The sequence below is a fragment of the Acipenser ruthenus genome, chromosome 10, assembly GCF_902713425.1.
Source record: "Acipenser ruthenus chromosome 10, fAciRut3.2 maternal haplotype, whole genome shotgun sequence".
NCBI lineage: Eukaryota > Metazoa > Chordata > Actinopteri > Acipenseriformes > Acipenseridae > Acipenser > Acipenser ruthenus.
Window position 1 is genome coordinate 17675488 of NC_081198.1, and position 21111 is coordinate 17696598.

A 21111-nucleotide genomic window follows, 5' to 3' on the forward strand; every position below is an offset into this window, starting at 1 on the left:
GGCTTTCAGATGTAAGCAATGATGCAATTCCCCAGCACAGTCTTTCAATATCCAAAAACTTACACAAGTGGAATTGATGAGATGGGATTAATGAAAGGAAAATTATACAAAATTGACTTGGCTGGCCTCTGGTGAGGGGACAGAACGCTTATTGCTCAAATCTTCAAACATTATCGTCTGGTTTTACCCTAAATTTCTCATTCCCTAAATATCTTCTTATAGGCTCTAACCCAGGGGGGTCAAACTTCTGGTTTTCATTCCAACTTAAACTCTCAACATCATTGATCTAATTATTTGTTTAATTGGACATATGTCATATTTTTTCAAGGTCTTTTACAGTTTATGATTTAAAAAATGCACTTTCAATATACACTACCTATAAAACATTGTGAGGCATGGAAAGAAGTGTAACATTTGTCCAATTAATCAAATAATTAGATCAAAAGTAATTGAGAGCTTGGGTGGAACGAAAGCCAGAAGACACTGCAGCCCTCCAGTAAATGAGTTTGACAGCCCTGTTCATACGGCATACAGTCACCAATACTGCCATGTCTACATTTGTTCAAATTATAATAAAATAATACAAATGTATGACATGCTTTTCATGATGCAACAGTGCGTAAATAAGTAACCAGAATAAACACTAGCAACCAATTCCCATGTGAGTTTCAATGCATTACATACCAGCCATGCAGCCAGTTTTTGACCCCAAGCTTCACTGTGGCTTCTAAGTCTGCCAGGCTCTGACAGACTTTTGAATTTGAGACATCTTGTCCCCTGAGAATTGACTTCAGCTTCAGAAACAGATGGAAGTCTGTTGGGAGCTGAGCTTTTGGAAAGGTGGATAGCTCTTCTCAGCCTGTGTGTTGGTCCCACAGTGACGTGCCTGTCTGACCTGAAAGCAATTGAACGGGCCTACTGAGTGTAAACGACCCAGAACTACAAATTACAGCCTCCACCTATACTGCACTAATCCCAGCAGCCATAGCAATAGCCTTTACAGTAACACATCGTCTTTTGTAAAAAAAAAAAAAAAACACACACCCACACTTATTGTGCATGCTGCTTCCAGGCAGTAGTATTAGGGCAGTAGTATTAGGTCTTCACATGCAAGAATCAAAATAAAAAAAGGGTCTATAAAAAGTGGCGACAGAAAATGAAATTTGTATTATTGAAATATGGTGCATTAAAAAATGGATGCCAACTAGGAAAAATGAAAAGATCCTGTTTGCTAAGCGAGAACATCTTCAGAACTGTTTCGAGTGCAATAGATGCAGATCTAAGGAGAGGTTGCATGATTTTGAGGTTACTTGAATGATGCTTATTGGTAATCCAAAGCATGTTAACATTGGTCTACACTACATTAGGGACATCATTTGCATTACTGCTAGGGAGACTGCTCAGCATTGCTGGAGGGAGTGAAAAACTGAACGCAAGACTTCACATGGCTATTCGGGGCAGCAGTGTGGAGTAGTGGTTAGAGCTCTGGACTCTTGACGGGAGGGTCGTTGGTTCAATCCCTGATCGGGGACACTGCTGCTGTTCCCTTGAGCAAGGTACTTTACCTAGATTGCTCCAGTAAAAACACAACTGTATAAATGGGTAATTGTATGTAAAAATAATGTGTAAAAAAAAATAAATAAAAAATAATGTAATTGTATGTAAAAATAATGTGATATCTTGTAACAAGTGTAAGTCGCCCTGGATAAGGGCGTCTGCTAAGAAATAAATAATAATAATAATAATAATATTCGGAGTCCACAGCAGGCGGGACTCGTCTGTTTTGTCAACAGACATTTAGCATTTCATGCAACTTCCATACTTTTTCAGAATAGTTGTGCGGAATGTCAACACCACATTTAGAGCCCTATTTTTGAAGCAAAGACACATTTTCTTAGATAAATACAAAAGAAATTAATATAAAACTATAGTTATTAAACTAGCACCAAAAGAAAAAATATAGAAACAAAAATAACTTCACTGAAAAAAATGTGTGGGTGTGCACCAATTGTCTGTGGTTGTCAATTGTAGAGCTTTAACATCTTTTGTTGATACTGCATTATCATACACCAACAACCAGAGAATGAAAATTGTACATGAAAAATCTATTAATTTATTGACAAATCACACAATGATGTCTATCCAATATGCATTTGTATTAAAATCTTGAACGCTTGTCCTATTGTTTTAATCATATCCAGTGGAAAAAGAACAACTGCAACAAATACATTCAATGAAATTCTATTTTCTATGGCCTGAATCATGTAGTTCTGAAGGACATATTTGGGTTAGGTTAAAAAAACTAAAACAAACAAACAAACAAACAAACAAACCAACCACTGAGAACCACTGTTCCAAACGAGAAAGTCACATTCACACCACACTCATGGTCACGGTCACAACTTACTGTGAAAATATATCAGTCACACAGCTTCTGTCGTTACTGCTTCCTTTTGACTCTTCTGGGGTATATCACACAGTTGGCTACTCCAGTTTTGTTGTCATGGCTCACCCATCACGTTATGTAATGGCACACTGTTGCAGGTGTGGACTGACTTGATACTTACACATATTGTGGCCGGGGAGCGCCCTGCCTGTAAATAATAATATTCTTTTGTGGTGATTTGGTGATGGTTGGTAGGGATGGGCCAAAATACATGTGAGAATGTGGCTGGAGCTAATTGAATGTGTTTATTTGAGTTGTGTTTATTTCTTGGAAAAACTGTAGTGAAGGCTCATGCCCAGGCTATGTTTTTGGGATTTTGTTTAAACCTTTTGTTTTGGCCCTTGTGCCGGTTATTTTGTAATTGTTTATTGTGTACAAGATTTGTTTTTGTTTGACCTTTTACTTTTGCTCTGTGAGCAGTAGTGTTTTGTTCAACTTTTTGATTTTTTTTTGTTTATTAAACCGCACAGCAGCGCTTAAACTACAGCTTCCTTGCCTTTCCATTACGCACTGAATAATCCTTGGTTTAGCACACACACAGCAGTGCACTTCTCAAGGGAACCTTGCGTGCCACAATACCTGTTATTGCTTCTCTTGTATATTTACGCAGACCACAAATCCTAACTGTGGTCAAGCTTATTTTGTTTTAAAGCAGCAATCAAAAATTATGCACGCAAGACTGTTTACGCTCAGAGACACAGCCAATCAAAATGTATTACAAAGACTAATTCTGTAAAAAAAAAAAAAAAAAAAAAAAAACATTTTGTATTCAACTAAATGTGACAGCCCCATAAAAGCATATATTTACGTGGTGATAAAACAGTGCTTTTGTTAATACTAGTTTTCAGGAAAACTGTCAAATGTAGCAGCAAAAGACACCCACCACCATTGCTACACACATGGTTTTGAAACAGGTTAGTTCAAAATAAATGTTATTTCCAGCCCACACAATTTTCTGTTAGCTATGCATTTTCCTGCTAACTGGGTGTACCTTGAACACAGAAAATATCGGAAAATATTGTTTTTTGGAGACAGATTTTTCCTTAATATAATAACATTCACACAAAGTTTCCAGACTTTATTTTCACTTTAAGGAAACGCTAATTTATCCAGACTGACTTCACTTGCCATGCAGCATATTTTAGGACTCTGTTTTATGTAGGAGCCCAGGGGGTTCCCAATAAAGCAGCACACAAGAAGTGAATTTAAAGTGTTATAGCGTGGAAGCAGAAAAATCGCACCCAAATAAAATTAAAACAAAGTAATGATACAGGACTTTGAGAATATTCTGTAAATGAGAAGGAAGAACATAACTTTTCAAAATCACCAACTGTGCCCACTTAGAAGTTTCAAAATGTCTGCCGAGATCATACAAATAGATCCCGATCAATACAATAAAGGGGTGCTACTGTCCGAATCCACATAGATAATCAAGCCAATGTGTATGAGCACCGCACGCACCACACTGAATTTGTATTAAGAACAGACATGTTCACCTACAGTGGCAAAATCTCTTTAAGACTTTAAGTACAAGTTTAAAAGTAACTAAGGGGAAGTCACAGACATGCAAGACTGCCTTTTGGTCTTTGTGATGTAAACAGCTGTGTGAGGTATCTAAGGCAAAGAACAAAACTCAATTTAGGAGGCTGAGCAAGGGTACAGCCAAAGCTAGAATGACGACATTGGACCAGTCCTGGGGGATAACTTCATGCCAACGCAGCACACAAATTGACACAGATTATCTATGTTGCATGGAGAGTATCCAAGCAAAAAGATGCATGAATGATGTAGGAAGTTATCCACATTAGGCAAGCTGAAGAGAAATGAAGGGTTGTCAAAATTAGAATTACATAAGCCCATGGGCAATTTGTGTTGCCAACGGATACCAACATCGCATAAACAAGAAGCTTTGAACAGGGTAAAATAAATATGGTTTATCCTTCATTTCTAAGATGTTAGAAGAGAGTATTATGAATCAGAATTTCCAAGAAGGCCAAAATAATATATCATTATATAGAAAAATGTAGTATCTATGTTGCATAAATAAGGCTCCTTTGTGCGTTTGCTGGCAAAGCAGGTTGACATAAATCAAATATTCTGTCATTGCGTATACAGTACAATCTTGTTTATTTTTTTAAAGCAAGCATAAAATGTAATTTTTAAATGAAATTTTCCGGTAGTAGGATGAAAACATATGCATTTCCTTTGATAGTCGATCTGTTTATAGTTTAGTATTCTCCCCCCTAAACAAAAATCAGTAACAACTGTTGTCTCTCAGACAGCCAGAATACAAAGAACATGTAAGCTCTGCACTAGTTTTCATTTGTCTGGTTTATATTCAGGGTCTCATGTTACATTTGCAGTGACATTAAACTTATATACACTTGAATCTGGCTTCTGTGTTTAATTGTGGTGTTGGCAAACAACACTGGATGCCAAGCCTGCAGTCTCATTTTGTATCACTGGCCACTGTGTATCGTATAAATACAGCTTTAGTAACAAGCTTAATGTAATAGTTCCCCAAATAAATCCATATGCACAACGGGAGCAAGTTAAAACCAATGTACTATTGGCTGAATGCACCAAAGCTCAAATCAGCATATCAGCGTTGCACTATGAACTTAAGCCCATAGGTGAGGCATTGTGCATTGAAGTCTGTGCAACACAATCAGCCTTGATGACTCTTTTCAGAAGCAATTTCAGCTGGAATAGTTAGTTAGACTAGAAATGCACAAATTAAACTGTAAAATATTTCTGGGGTACCTGAAACTCTCAATGATTCTTAGAATGCAAATCCCCACTCCCACCCCTCAAATTGTTTTCTGTGGACACCCTTGCCCAACCCACAGCCTTCGTCAGTGAAACGCAGTTCTGTGACCACTGAGCTACATACACCCCAAGAGAAGAGCTGAGAAGCAGTTTAGTTTGGCAATGTTAACTGTAGGATTTAAAATGTTGGTGTGCTGTAACTGCCTTCAGCTGGAGGTTTTACACGTAGGGACACGCCACTAATTTCATTTATTTTTAAAAAATCATCTTTGTGTTGTCCAATAAGAGCTTTATTCTTCCAATCATAAACCTAAAACTTTAACAGATACTGAATTTGTGATGTCTGTAAGACCCTAATCGCAATCTTTCTTTGAAGTCCACGCACAAACCAAATTATTCTCTCTGCAATTGACAGCTTGTTAATGATACACCAATTATCACATGAAACTTTACAAATATATGAAAATCACATACAGAAATGAGTACTTCCCTACATGCCTAACTTGACTTGGACTTTGTCTTAAATGTATAATCCTCCAGAAGACTAATGCCCTTCATTCTATTATTACTAGAGAAAAATGTTTACATGTTAAAAACCCACCCACACATTTAATGTATTCACATGAATTATTGGTGGTGTTTAAGATTCTATTTAACAATATACAGTGTGTACATCAAAAAACATTTGCATACGCCGAAAATGTGTTGGAAAAAGAAATCCATTAATTTTCATGCATAACTGCCTAATCATTTATTTAACATAAATGCATATGTAAGCAATCTAACATTTTAAAAAGTAATTCTAACAATAAACCAGAATGTATCTAATACTCTAGTGTACCACCTTAGATATTTCCTGCTGCTCCACTGTGAAAAGGACAATGAGTTGATAGAGCACCTATACATTCCAGTACATTCTAAACTAGTGCAATGTGGCGCCATGCTTTTTTGGTGTTTAAATGATATTCTGCATGAACTGCAATACCGTATAGTACTATTGATAATTTAAATATTGCCTTATTTACCCGATCAAGCAAAGGATGGGCTGTGAAAAACAGAATTTAAAGAATCTAAAATTGAAATAGGGTCAAATTGATATCTGAAAACGCACAGCACAGCCCTACACATGAGCCTAAATCTCGTTTTCAAATCTATGGCACTTTTTCTTTAGAGCATGTATAAATAGTTTTACCTGGGCATAAGCAATATTATTGGTTTCTTCCGCAAGTGTATCCCTCCTTGTTGTCTCGCTGTGTTTAATTCCTCTGTTTTCCAAATGCTGTGGCAAACACATCTGACATTTCCCTTTGACTCATTATGAAATATTATTATTATTATTATTATTATTTATTTCTTAGCAGACGCCCTTACCCAGGGCGATTTACAGTTGTATACAAAATAAAATACATATCAAGAATTACAGTATAATTAAGAGCAAGATACAAAATACAATGACTTCAGTCCTAATAAGAACAAATACAAAACACATGATTTGATATCGGGGCAATTCAAGAGCAGATAACAGTGTTGATAGTTACAGCAAGGTTAGATATGAGTGCAAGTGAAATACAAAATACTACAGATTGGAGTAAGTGCAGGATTACATACAGTAAAATAGGGAGCAGATAAGTGCAAGTTAAAGTGCATTAAAGGCTATATTGTCTAGAAGGGAAGAGTTGAGTTTGAGTGTTGTCTGAAGAGGTGTGTCTTGAGGAGGCGCCGGAAGGTGGTCAGAGACTGGGCAGTCCTGACATCCGTAGGAAGGTCGTTCCACCACTGCAAGGCGAGGGTGGAGAAGGAGCGGGCTCTGGAGGCAAGGGAGTGTAGGCGGAGCGGAGAGGTGCAGGCGGAGCGGAGAGGTTGGGTGGGGGTGTAGGGAGAGATGAGGGTCTGGAGGTAGCTGGGTGCAGTCTGGTCAAGGCATCGGTAGGCGAGTACAAGAGTCTTGAACTGGATGCGAGCGGTGATCAGGAGCCAGTGGAGTGAGTGGAGCAGTAGAGTGGGACAAGCGAGGCAGAGAGAACACCAGGTGAGCAGCGGAGTTCTGGATGAGCTAGAGCAGACGAGTGGCAGACGCAGGGAGGCCGACCAGGACGGAGTTGCAGTAGGCGGGAAAGTACCAGGGCCTGGACGAAGAGTTGCGTGGAGTAGTTGGTGAGGAAGGGTCAGATTCTTCCTATGTTGCTCAGGAAGAATCAGCAGGTGCGTGCTAGAGTGGAGATGTGCTGGGAGTAGGAGAGGCAGGGGTCCAGGGTTACTCCAAGGTTCTTGGCTGAGGAGGAGGGAGAGAGCGAGATAGATTCCAGAGGAATGGAGATAGAGAGATCAGAGGAGGGGGAAAATGAGGATGGGAAGAAAAGGAGGTCAGATTTAGAGAGTTTGAGTTTGAGGTGATGCGAGAGCATCCAGGAGGAGATAGCAGACAGATAGGTAGAGATACAGGAGGGGATTGTGGGGTCAGAGAGGGGGAAGGAGAGGAAGATCTAAGCATCATCAGCATAGAAATGGTATGAAAAACCATAGGATGCAATGAGGCGGCCCAGGGAGCAGGTGTAGAGAGAGAACAGGAGAGAATAGAATGGAATTTTGTGTTGTTGATATAATCACTGGACAACAATGAATTATCAATCAAAAATGAATGAATGCCAGCGATGCCTTGAGACTGACAGCGAACAATTACATCACATAGCAACTGACGCCGACTTAATTCCGGATCCGGGTTAGATTAGAAAAGAATGTTTGAAAAACGTATTTTATTCATTTGTGAAGAAAACTTTAACCATCTTTATTATATTATGTCTGGGGAGGTCAAAAAGTGGAAGACATAATGTCACGTAGATCGTCGGGGGTGGGGGGGAAACTGCCTCCTCTGCCCCATAGTCAATGATGCCCCTGAACTCTGTCAAAATTACATAAGCATTAAGCATATCTCCAGGTCAAGTTAATATGTAAATATATATGTATGTGAATCTTCGCTACAGTAAATCACGGTCAATTAGGATAAGAAAAACAACAACAAAAAAATCCCTTCAAATTCATAATAGTTTTGTTTACCTAATGTATCTGAGACTTGTAAAGCTTTCTTTACAGATGAGAGTACACTGTTGCTAAGAGTGCAGGGTGAGTCATGTAACAGTGGTGTGAATCCCGGTCACACCAATCTGAGGATCTTGGTTGGGGACCCACAGAAAATGCTGTATTGAGTAGTGTGATCCTGTTGGGTTAGAGAGCAACAACGGCTGGGGATTGTGCATCTCATCTTGCTTCAACGACACCTACAGGTCACGTGCAGATGAGTCCAGGTGGGTGTACCTCACAGTCTAGGCATTCGCTTCCAGGGTTCAGTAGCTTAGTATCATGTTATCTAGGTTTAGCAGCTGATGGCACGAACGCTGGACGCCCACTTATCTTCAGTCCTTATGACCAGTAAGTAGGTTGCAGTGTGGACAAACTATTAAAAATGTATTAAAAAAATATTACTTACAAAGACCAGGACAACTTGTGTCGTAAGCAAACACTCCTAACAAGAAACAATTTCAATAACTAGCACCACTGTTCTTTATATAGGACTTGTAATATTTTGAAATCTAAATATGGGCCCTTAGATCCTTTGTGACTGCATTCACATCTGACCGACCCAGTCTAATACTAAAGGTATTAAGAACAGTAGCAGTCTTACTGTGGGTAATCTCTCACACACTTTTTGATTGTGGATGAAGTGTTTTATCCTCTTTCATGTACTTTTTATATCTGATTCCATATCTGCTCTGTAGCCCACTCTTTGATAAAGGTCAAAAAAGCAAACAAGAATGCGTTTGTTGGGAAGAGATCAGAATCATGCAGCATCAAGAAGAAACTGACCTTTCTGACTTCAGAAGAACCACAAAGATGTAGAACACATGCTCAAAAAAGGGGACATGCAACATTGCAATAATGCTCATTTTTGAAATATTGACTGAATAATGCCAGTGTTTTAGCTGTACTGAGACATTTCAATAGAATCCTTGACTGAAACTATTCTTTAACATATATTCAACCCCCCTCCCTCACCACCCTCATAAAAACGGGTCAAATTACTGACTTCAAGCTTATATGAAATACTTAAGCACTGAGAAAGCAGGAGGAAAATGGTTTTAATTTGAAATGGAAAATGTACAGCCATTTGTTCCAAAAAGAAGTTGTTGTGCCAAAAAACAAGTGAAATGGATTAAAGCAAAGGAAACATGGAGTACAAGCCAACACTAATTTGTACCAACACAGCAAGACTCTGATTCTAAAATTTCACCATGAGAACAGTTGCACATTAAGAGACTTAAAAAAGATATAGTAAAATAAATATGAAAACAACCAAGGCTAAATACTTCTCTAAGCACCATGAATCTTTAGGCGCTGACTGCGTTCAGATTTGCCTACACGTTGGAAATGAGACTGAACAAATACAATGCCAGGAAATTAACTGTGATATAAAGTAAATAGTACTGTATATGTTAGGACCCCAACCCAAAATACGCCCCCAATGTCATAACTAAAATATAAACATGACTCAAAACATTACAAAACAATTTACATTAATAAAAAAAAAATCCCTATTACCAAAAGCTTGGAAAAACAAATGTTTTTAGCAGTGCTTTACATTTCTCAAGAGAATGAGCACCTCTCACTAGTGGCAACAAGAAACTCCGACCTCCCAGAGTGACACACCTGGTCAAGGGAACAGCCAGCACCTCCCAGAGTGACACACCTGGTCAAGGGAACAGCCAGCACCTCCCAGAGTGACACACCTGGTCAAGGGAACAGCCAGCATCTCCCAGAGTGACACACCTGGTCAAGGGAACAGCCAGCATCTCCCAGAGTGACAAGGGAACAGCCAGCATTTGACGTTTAAGGATGTAGGGATGCAGCTAATCCGATAATTATTTAGGACCAGTTCCCCAGTCTTTAAGGTCCAACAGAAGAATCATAAAACTAACCTGATATTTGAAAGGTATCCAATGCAAAGTTTCCAAGACAGACTGTTTTCTACCCGCCAGTATTCTTGCAGTAGCATTCTGGACCACTGGCACTATTCAGATTATTTTATTAATATTATGTTAGAATTACACAAATGTAGAATACTTTGGTTGCTATTTGATGTGTTATTATATTCTGAATACAGCAAAAATGATGGTACGCTGTCTGTTGTGTACTGTGCAGCTAATGTGGTACTGTAGCTTTAATAGGAAGACCGACGCATACTGTGACATTGCTGCTCACTGCTTGTGTTTTCGGGTGATCTTCTTCAGATCGGGCTCGGGTTAAGTGAATGTTCTGTATCGCAATGGGGTCATTTGAAAGACAACCCCACCTCAAACATAAAAAGATTCAGGGTTCAAACATTTTAATTAACCTCAACCCAACGTGGTTGACCCGATCTAGTGGGGGCGTATTTCGGGTTGGTGTCCTAACATATATACTAAGACATCACAACTACTTTTATATATACTGAGCATCAAAAGAAACATATCACTTATATTTGAGCATCAAAAGAAATGAATCACTTATATTTGAGCATCAAAAGAAACGTATCACTTATATTTGGATAAAATTCACTAGATGTGATCGAAAAATGACAAACTCTGTTTTAGAGCAGGTGCAGTGACTTTTTATTGTGCTGATTAACACTTGGCATCACGAAGATGGTGCAAAATGATCTGTCGATCTTGGGCAGGTGTTATGACTCTTGGTCTCCCAGTTTGTGGCCTGTCATTGACAGAGTGTGCCTGGTTATACCAGCTCGCCAGGTTTGAAAGGTGCGAGCACCTAAGACGGTGAGCCACAGTACATTACCCTAATCTAGCCTCCAACATGCTGATTGCACGAAGGCGCTGCTCTCTTGACAGGTGTGGCATATTTTTTTTTTTCCTGTGATTTTCTTTATTGCTTTTATTCAAGCTTACACTTCAACAGCTGAAACCACTCCATATCCAGTGTCCAATCAACTGTCTCACTAAGTAAATGATAACGTGCATATGCTTCAGTCAGTCACGCAAGCGTGTCATGGTCAAGGATGAATGATTTGAGTGATTAAAAAGAAACCAAAAACATTTTGTCAATGTCCATCATTTATAGATCTTATTTTTTTCAAAAATAAATGTGTTATAATAGTGGTAAGTTTCTTTTGATACTCAGTATATATCCCTGGTGTCTGTTTGCTATATAGTCTTCCATGATTTAAAAATAATGGGTCTCAAGCTTCCTCCTTCTTAAAACCTCTTTGCCCCTATACTTCATCACTCTGTGATACGAATAGGTGGTTCAGCTACTCACAGCAGTAAAGGGCATGCTCGAACCTTGGTTCAGGAGGCAAAGTACAAATAAAAGGGGATCAACTTAATTTGAAATGCTGACTATTTTCAGGACCCTCTCGCTTGGAATTCCAAGGGATGCAGAGTTGCAATATTTCTAAATCTGGGCTAAAGTCTTTATTTATTTATTACCAAAGCAGATCTCTTAACACTTGTCTAGATTTGCATTGTATAGATCTCAAACGTCTTATTAAAAAAAAAAAAAAAAAAAAAGTAAAAATCGGATGGGGAATATCGACACATTTTTTGTATTATCTAAATGGTTTGCCTTCAGAGCCATCCGTTAAAAGTCCATTTACTTAAATAGAAAAACAGCTTTTACTTCAGTGATATGCAGCTATATAAAAATGTACCTAAAAGAAGCCAGATGTAAAGGCTGCCAAATGCCTTCCAGCTGTTTTGCTTGAACTTACATACAGTACATACACAGGTAATACACAGGACCCATATATCAATATATGTTACTGTAGAGCCTGAAATGCCAGCTCCCAAAGGTTTGTTGCTGGCTGGTTAACATACCGTTCCCAGGGGAAGTGTGTGTTCAAAATCAAACACCAAAATAATACAGTACACAACTATGGAGTCACTTAATGGACATTTGTGGCTGCTTATTCAAAAAGCCTCCATCATTTACTTGTATTTGGCCTGGGTTTTACTGGCAAGAGCAGACGACTGCTTAATTCAAGCGACTTAATACAGGTTTTACTGTAGGAAAACAAACAATGCCAGTAGTTATTCATATTTTATGGAAAACAACAAAATATCAGAAACAGATCCACAAGGTCCACTTTTAATTTTCTTTTGCATTTAGCTTGCAAGAGTACAAAAACCTTTGAATCTCCAAACCCCACTAAATCGTAGATCTTTTCATCTTTTTTGGCAAAGGCAGACCAAAAGATACCTGGTTTTGATTAGATGAAAAAATGCATTTCAGAAAAAAATAAAACAGAACAATGTAAAAAGACAAGTTGTTTTTTCCATGGAATTTTGTTTTTATATTCCTCGTATGGTTGGTTTCACCTCACAAAGAGAATACTAATTTAAAATGTAAAATGAATGCGTGAACAGAGGTGCACACGTACAGACTCCAGAAGGAGCCCCCTGGAAGGACAGTGTGTGCTGCAGTGGGTCATGTACAGCTTTGTGCAGGACTCCTATTGTCAGGTGCTCTCTGCTCCGCCTGGTCACATCCATCAGTCGCAGTTCTTTTTGGGAGTTCTCTGGGTGTTCCTGAGTGTCCTGTGTCCATGCAGTCTTCCTGGAGACACATCTGTATGGCTCTGGTCACAGTGAAACTCATATCCAGACATCTCAACGTGCAACTCCACTGCAAACAGTTTATAGTGTATGCAATGCACAGGTTGATTCAAAAGCCACTTAAAACACATTCTGGATGAAGGGAAAATGCAAAAATGTGCAAACTAACAGTTGTAACATGGGGTAATAAAAAAAAAAAAAGAGTGGTATGTTGAACATCTTGCATCACAGCGGCTCTGTTATAGGCCCCCATAGACTTGCTAGGACAGCCTTATCCCAGCAATTTAGTGGTGCTACCTGACAAGTTCCATTGTTTTCTACACAAAATGGTTCAATAAAAAAAAATAAAACACATCGACTCAGTAAGGATACAGAAGTACATAGGTCAAATGTTCAACTGTTATGCACAAGGCTTTTATACAAACATTCCCTGTACTCAATAAAATGTATTTAGTATTGCATTCTCCTCTGTACAAACTTTGTCGAAGATATTGATTGAAAACCACAGTATGAATCTTGACAGAACCAAATGCATGAGTGCATATTAATACACTTGGGAAACCACAGACATCTCAAAGTTCATTATGTAATCAGCCTCTCATCTGTAGAGATATAGATGACATAAAACAACCACATTCATCACATCTCATTGAAAGCAAATAATTCGCTTTTACCCAAGTGCCAAAGTACACTGTGCTATCAGGTAATGCTTCTCCTTGTGACAAATTAATAAAAATAAAACATGGAGATTAACAATGGCAGTGCAGAAATAAAAAGTGCACAACACGTTTTCTTTTCAAAACAGCCACTGTTGAAATACCATAATAAAACATATACACTGTTTACGTAAAAATGGAGGTTCTTTGAAGGCATCATTTAACAAAAAAGCGGGGTGGGGGGGGGGGGGTGCCAGTGACATTAGAAAGTAGCAAGAACTTTGCAATTCATTCTGGATTTAAAGTTTGTATCACATACTGCTGTCCGATAGCCTTAACTCCATCAGTATCATCCTGGATTTCCCCTTCTTCCTGCTCCTCTGACTCTTTAACTGGAATACCTGCTGAGGATTCTTCATTCCCTTCTTTGGTCTCTGCTAAAACATGTAAACAGTTAAGAAAAAAGTCACATTAAGACAATCATTACCCAGAAGTTGTAAGAAGTAGGGGATTCAATATGGTAACATGTCAAATAAGTCATTGATCGCATTTTTTAATCAGTGTTTTGACTTTGATTTGACAAGTTTAACAGTCAAACAGAATTATTTCCTTTGAACCGACATGAAAGCCAAGTTAGATGATAAACAGCCCCTTGATCCCATTTTAGACATGATTTAATGCTTTCAAGAGAGACCTAATGCTGAGCTGAGCTGAGTGTTTTTTTAATTTTTTTATTTCATATACATTTTTTTGTGGGTTGCACACCATTAGTTTTAACCCCCTAAAATATTGATAAAAAGGCAAAAAAATCTATTGACCTTGTCCAAGACCCACATACTGATGGAAGTGATCTTCGAGTACTATATGAAGCACTGGGTACTCAATTACAGTCTTGTTCTTCAGGTTCTCAAGAAGGCTCTTCTTGGAATCCAGCTCATAATACCTTTATAAAATCAGGAATAAAATGTTTTTACAGAGAGTTGTGCCCCATACTGGTTCAAAAAACAAATACCACCAGGTATGTGAATACAAATACTGTATATAGCTATCATGAAAAAGTACTGTATCGCCTACAGTACCATGCTCAACACCCACTGTTTGCACAAGATTTTAGAACAAGTGGTCCTCCAGATAATGGAAAATTTGACTCATACACTTGTGCATACAAGACAGACATTTTATTTGGCAAGTCATTCAGAGTAGAAGAACATAGCTACACATGGTTTGCCTGTCTGTTGCTAACAATCAACCTGTGTAGGCACGGATGTCGCCGTGGCTCTTTAAGAGCAGTTGTGAGGTGTAGAACACTTGGTTGCCTGTAACAAGGTGTGTGTACAGTGTGACTGTGAAAACATTAGTTGTAATGGCTTTGGAGCTTGACACTATCAGAGGTTTATGTCCCTCAAGACATCTATTGAAGAGTTGAACAAATGTTTTTAAATCGCTGCATAGATCATGCTTCCAGGCACAAATAGCAATTGCCATGGCATTTCCTGTGATGGGAGTACATTTAAGAATAGGCACTTCTCTTTGCTCTCTTGGCTAGTGCACATGTATTCCTCTTCATCTGTGACACAAGGCAGGCAGCCTATCTGGCAATGGCAGGCCACAATAACTCAAAAGGCTAAACAAAAATAAGCACATTTTATGCATTTACGTTAAAAGCAATGCCATGTTTTTGTAGATTTTTAAAAAATGTTTTTTATATTAAAGTAAATAAAAAGAGTAGTGAAAGTTTCAAACACCATACATCATGCTTTGCAAATTTATTTGAACCTTGGCCATGATATTCACTCAGTTGGCACTCAGTTGTTTTGCAGACATCTGTTATATATATTGTGTTCTACTTAATTGCAAATGCAACAAATATATTTATTTCTGTTTTTTTTTTTTTTGTGCAAATAAAGAGCTCTACAGTGATCTGGTAAACATATGAAACTCTGGGCAATGCTTTAAAAAAACATACATCAAACTAGCAGATTGGTTTTAGGAAAGAGTATTCCAAGCCTGTGTTTGGGGTAATAGCAAGGGATTAGAAGGGTAAACACCACAGGTATGTATGACTACTTCTCTCGGTAAACCTAAAGAACACTTGCAGTGTTTGTTCTCCAACAGCCTCAGTACTAAGCAAATGTCATTTAACATGTCGGATTCAAAACGTTTTATCCACAGCCTTCAAATACAGTAACATCCTGCCATTATTTGTCATTTAAAAATTGTTCGTTTGAAGAGGTTTTGCAAGTCAGCGTGGTCATTCATTTACTGACAAATAGCGTTTAAAGGCGTTTGTTTTTATTTGATGAGCCGCTGACATTTTGTAACAAAATCAACAAAGCTGGTATGTGTGGTCCTGCCTACCACAAGCATTAAGAACAATATTTAAATTAAGATTTGAATGGACTCCTTCGTTTTATAATTTTATATTTTTTAGAGAATATAAAACAAAAAAATGTGCATACTACCCCGATCCCTAAAGGGTCTCAATAAAAGTGCTGAATTTTAAGAGGCTCCAGCTTTGTCCCCAGTTGAGACACGCACCGCACCCTCATTATGAGTTAAGTAACTGTGCTTCTGATATGAGGTCACTCTTCCTTGGCTACAGGCTGCACTGAATCCTGTTAAGAACACATCCATAATAAACACCTTGTTAAAATAAGCAAAACTGCTTGGCTCGCAACACAGCCTTATAATGAGGGTAAAAGGGGGCGATTAACTAACTGTAAAATGAGCATTTCACTTATTTCTCAGTTACACAGTCTTCCCGGGGGAAGCAATTTCATCTCCCTTTGAATAGGTTAGTTAAACACCTCGCTTTGTTTGTTTGCTAATCTGGCATAAATTTTTTATTATGGGATTAAGAATCTGTTTGGCTTTTGGTTTTGCATTACGTGTTTTCAAGCTGCAGCAAAATTCACATAATACATGTTACACAAAGAGGCTTTGTACAGTCAGTTAAAAACGACATTTCCTGGTATTTACCACTATGTGAAAGGACCTTGAATGAGAGAGACATTTACTAGATCAATAAGCAATCACAGTGTACTTTTGTTTATTTTTCTAACTCACCTCTCGCAACCAGAACATTTAAAATGCCCACTACTATTAACGATCCACATTTAAAACATTAAAGCTGCATTTTTTTTTCTTCAGTGTTCGAAAAACAAAGTAGCCCTGGGGAGCAGAAGGGTAATGTCACATCAAATAGTTTGTAAACATTAAGTAAAAGGGACATGTCATGGCCAGAGGTTAAAACTATGCGGCAGTGAAAGGGTTCATTTTTACTGTACAACACCTGTTCTGGAACAGCCTTCAGAGAACCGATGTGGCTGTGGCTGTTAGAATGGTCCAACCTGCAGAACAGTTTTTTTCCCATTGTATCTGCTTCTCATTTTTGTTTGTTGCCATGCTCAAGCTACTTAGAAAACAGTACAATAAAGTACTTTAGGTCAAGCTCTAGAAGGACCATCTCAGCCATTGTTGCTGTAAAGCTGCTCAGTGCTGATCAGACCAAGGGTTTACAATAAATATCGCATTTAAAATCTGAACATTTCTATTTTTATATATTTATTTATTTATATATTTAATCCTGTTAACAACCAGATACTATTTTGAAATAGTTGTTCTATTGGTGAAAAACGGAATGAAAAGAGTTGGCATTTCCTTATTAAGATACGATTTGCCGGTTATAGTATTTGGCTACGGTGAAAAAGCAAGACTATAAACAGACATGATGACAGATGTAGTTGGGGCATCTTTAATCAATTATGTCAATTTTCTGATGATGAAAATCACTGTCCTATGAAACTTGGCCTGCTCACTGCTTGACTTGGTGCAGGTAATTAAGAGGTTATCATCAGTGAGAAATACATATTACAACAGACTGATTCTACCTTAAAACAGATGGAACAGAACTATTTAGTAAGAGCTTCACATCAGAGTATGAGCAACCTAAATCTGTTTGACTGCTTATAAGCATTTAATCAAGTGGTAATAAAACCTGAAATACTCCACACTTACACCTCTTTTCCACTGTACAACCGAGCTTAGGAGGAGCCTGGTTGTTTTTCATCACACACAATGTGTCAAGTCGCGTGTAGACGATGTGCTATTAAGAGGCGCTGTTAATAGCACATCGCTGAAAGCAGGCTGTGTGGTCGAGTGGTTAAAGAAACGGGCTTGTAACCTGAAGGTCCCCGGTTCAAATCCCACCTCAACCACTGACTCATTGTGTGACCCTGAGCAAGTCACTTCACCTCCTTGTGCTCCGTCTGCTAAATAAACAAATAATAATAATAATAAAATAATAATTTCAGTTGAGAATGGCGGATCCAGAGGTTATGGTTGAGTTTTTCTTCGTTTTTGTTCTTTATATATATATTACTGAATACAACTGAGCTTCCTCAGTGTCCCAAGGCTGTACTTTTCAAGACTGACGCAACGTAATAATGAAAATCATTAACCCTGCCGCTGGCCCTGCTTGGCTCACAGCCAGATTCAGATGTGTTGTGAGGCCAGTGTTTCACAGTTTGGTTCTCAATCAGCATGACAAATTATCCTGTGGAAAACAATCCGTATGGCTCAATAGGGGAAAAAAAAGTAGCCAGTGGAAAAGGGGCATTTCAGACCAAACAACTTAAAAACCTAACCACTAGAAAGTTACACAGCAAATAAATGATACTTGGGGTAATGGAGACTTCTGTAGGTTTTCTGTGATGTTCTGTGATGGAGATATAAATTATATCTTTCCATACAGTTGAGGTATGCAACACATGCTCTTACCTGAGTGAGTTTGACTTCCTGTTTTCCACTTTCATGAAGATCTTTTGTGTGCAAGAGGACAGAACATACACCTTCAACCTGAAAGACAATTTGCAAAGTATCAGCAGTCATAGAGACGTTTTCAAGAGACGTTTCAAATCACCTTGAAATCGACGGTTCAATTGTCTAGTAATGTAGTAGTTATATGCAACAAAATACATCATTTTTGGAAAATAACCACAGAATAACCCCCATGTCAGAAATGAAATAGACTAGGTCAGAATTTTGGGCTTGCTAACAATTAAAACCTGAACTAAAATAGATCAGCCAGCTACTAAAGCAAATGATTCTCACTCCAACAGCCAATATCACATTGCAAACCTGAGATTACGGTCTAGAAAGAAGAACTAACTAAGCGAAGAAAAGGAGGAGGAGGAGGAGGAGGAGGAGGAGTGCTTTTAAATCAGTTTGCTGCACTGGCACAGAAGTCTACGAGTAGAAATATATGTTATATACATTCTGTAGGATAATCCGCTTCCCCAAGGGTGTCTATAACACTTAACCCTTTGCGGTCCTATGTCGGCCCTGGTCCGACATTGCAATTATTCCTATCCGGTCCAATGTCGGACCCTGTCCGACATCATCAAAAAAACGCAAAAAACGGGTTTCTAGTCGTTTTTTCTCCAAAAAAAAGTCGAGAAAACCATTCAATGGCCGAGTGGGAGCGACAGGAGCCGAGACATAAATAAATAAATAAAAGGGCGTACCTCATGAATAGTCATACTTGCCCCTGGCATCAGATAGGGGCAGTCATAAGGAAACAAGCTGGCTGTTACTGAATCAGCGCACAGAGAATATCACGGACATTTGCAGAGCTTTTTTGAGATGTTAAAGTAATAAAATAATAACTTGGATCGCATTATTGAGGAATTTGGTAATAAAACGAGTGATCAGGAGATGATTGATCGGTATGTACAACTATTTATTATTTTATTATTTATTATATTATTATTTATTTCTTAGCATATGTGAAAGCGATAGCAAACGAAAGGGTGGGGCGGGGCTGGAGAAGCCTAGTGAGTGCTTTGTTGATATGCAGGGCCTTTTAAACCCGTTTGACTGTGGAAAAAATACTTTCAAACAGCGCGTCTAAAATTAACTGCGCGTGTGAAAATAAATTGGACCCGACGCGCCTGACACGCACTTAATAAATGGACTGCAAAGGGTTAAATACCATCACCATTTAAATATTAAAAATAGGAACAAATATGTACTTTTACATTCTTTTGAAGACAGAAACACACTTCAGAGAATTCACGTGTTTACGTCAAAGGCGAGGCGTACTGACAATCTTTTCAAATGCTCTAATTCACATTCATATTATTACAGCTCGGGAAATGTGGACATTGATGTACTTGTGGCAGAAAGCTCTGCCAGTGTAAATAAGTGTAAGTTTGTCAGGGATGGGGTTAAACCTATCCCTGCCAACAATCACAGGTAAGCAATACCTAAAATTAAGGATTTTCTTAAATGTCCAATCGCATCAATTCCCCACATGGCTCAGGAGACCCGAAGATTCTGTGGGCGTCCACCGATCCCACGACCAAGCCAGCTACCTTTTTCAACCAGGAACTCGAGAGTGGATGTCAGCGAGCTACCAACCTTTGGAGGACAAAGGTCAGCCCTGCAAGTATCCGCTCTGAGCACACTGGGCATCTGGACAGTAGGGTTCTCTGTAGAGCGATGAGGAGAAACAGTCCCTGCAGGCTTTACCTCCCTAACCCACAGGAGCGCCAGAGCCAATGCGACGCTCCCTTCGGAGTCCCTTATGAAGACTGGCCTACTTCGCACAGCCAAGACACGAACTTGCGCTGTATGACTCACCCTGCGCACTAAGTGGCTGTGCTTCTACAAGGTGAGCAACCCTGTTTTTAAAAAAACAAACAATTTAATATTGAATTTAGGTACACTAGCAGCCTATGCTGCTTGCTTTGCCATAGGAACTCTGATGGAGCTTCAGTCTACAATGACAGATGGATTCATGACAGATTTTTTTTAATGTTGAAGGCAGGCACCTAATTAAATTACAACCCTGACAATTCATAGCAATTGGCAGCTCAAATTCCACGAAAAAAACGGCACCTTAATCGCAACTGCCTTTTGCGATCCATGAAAAAATGATTACCATGTCAAAAAAGATTAAGAGTGCACAAATGTAGCAGAGTATGTAACACGCGCAGGTGCATTCATACTTAGAGCACTGTTATCTTGATTACAAGCATCTTTTGTTCCGCTCTCTCTCCCTAGGTCTGGCTGTCACAATAAACAGGAATTTATTTAATCAATAAAACTCATTCTACTTTGCAGTTCAAAGGCTCTTAAACCTCTCCAACCTGACCTTTTAAAATATGATCTCATTTGCAGAAGTGCTGAAAGATCCAATGCCCAATGGCTTTCATTCAGGCATCAGGCAGAGAAAAAGCTTTGATCAAACGAGGTTAGGACTGCAGCGGGTCACTTTGTAATGTTAAAGGCGCAGCGTTTAAAAAACTAAATTTGACATGACGCATTAGATTAGGTTTCAATTCTTAAAACCTTAATGAACACAATACAAATTATATATCGCAAACAAATTATATATTCTTGTACAAGCACACTGGGACTCTTGACAAGCTAAAATTGCACCTTGTTGACTTCACAAAAGGGAACTAGTGCAGAAAGGTTTTACGCAGTTACGAACAATTTACTTGCACAGCGACTACCATATTTGTGCAGCACTTGCACAATCACTACTTACTGTTTTTAAATTAAATACCTATGAGGGTACAATTAGTTAATTTTGGAATTGCTTGCAGCACTTTCAATAACTTATTAAACATAG

The 21111-nt window shown here is 38.6% G+C and overlaps 1 protein-coding gene across 1 annotated transcript in view; it reads right to left on the bottom strand.

The window, feature by feature from the left end:
• Positions 1 to 12335: 12335 nt before the first annotated feature.
• Positions 12336 to 21111, bottom strand: part of LOC117411101 (box C/D snoRNA protein 1) — a 28323-nt gene continuing 19547 nt past the window's right edge. The window contains exons 8-10 of the mRNA XM_034018212.3: positions 18252 to 18329; positions 14291 to 14415; positions 12336 to 13909 (exon numbers count right to left, since the gene is read on the bottom strand). Of these exons, the coding sequence (XP_033874103.3) occupies positions 13761 to 13909; positions 14291 to 14415; positions 18252 to 18329 (352 nt within the window). The 3' untranslated portion in view covers positions 12336 to 13760. The remainder of the gene's footprint in view (positions 13910 to 14290; positions 14416 to 18251; positions 18330 to 21111) is intronic.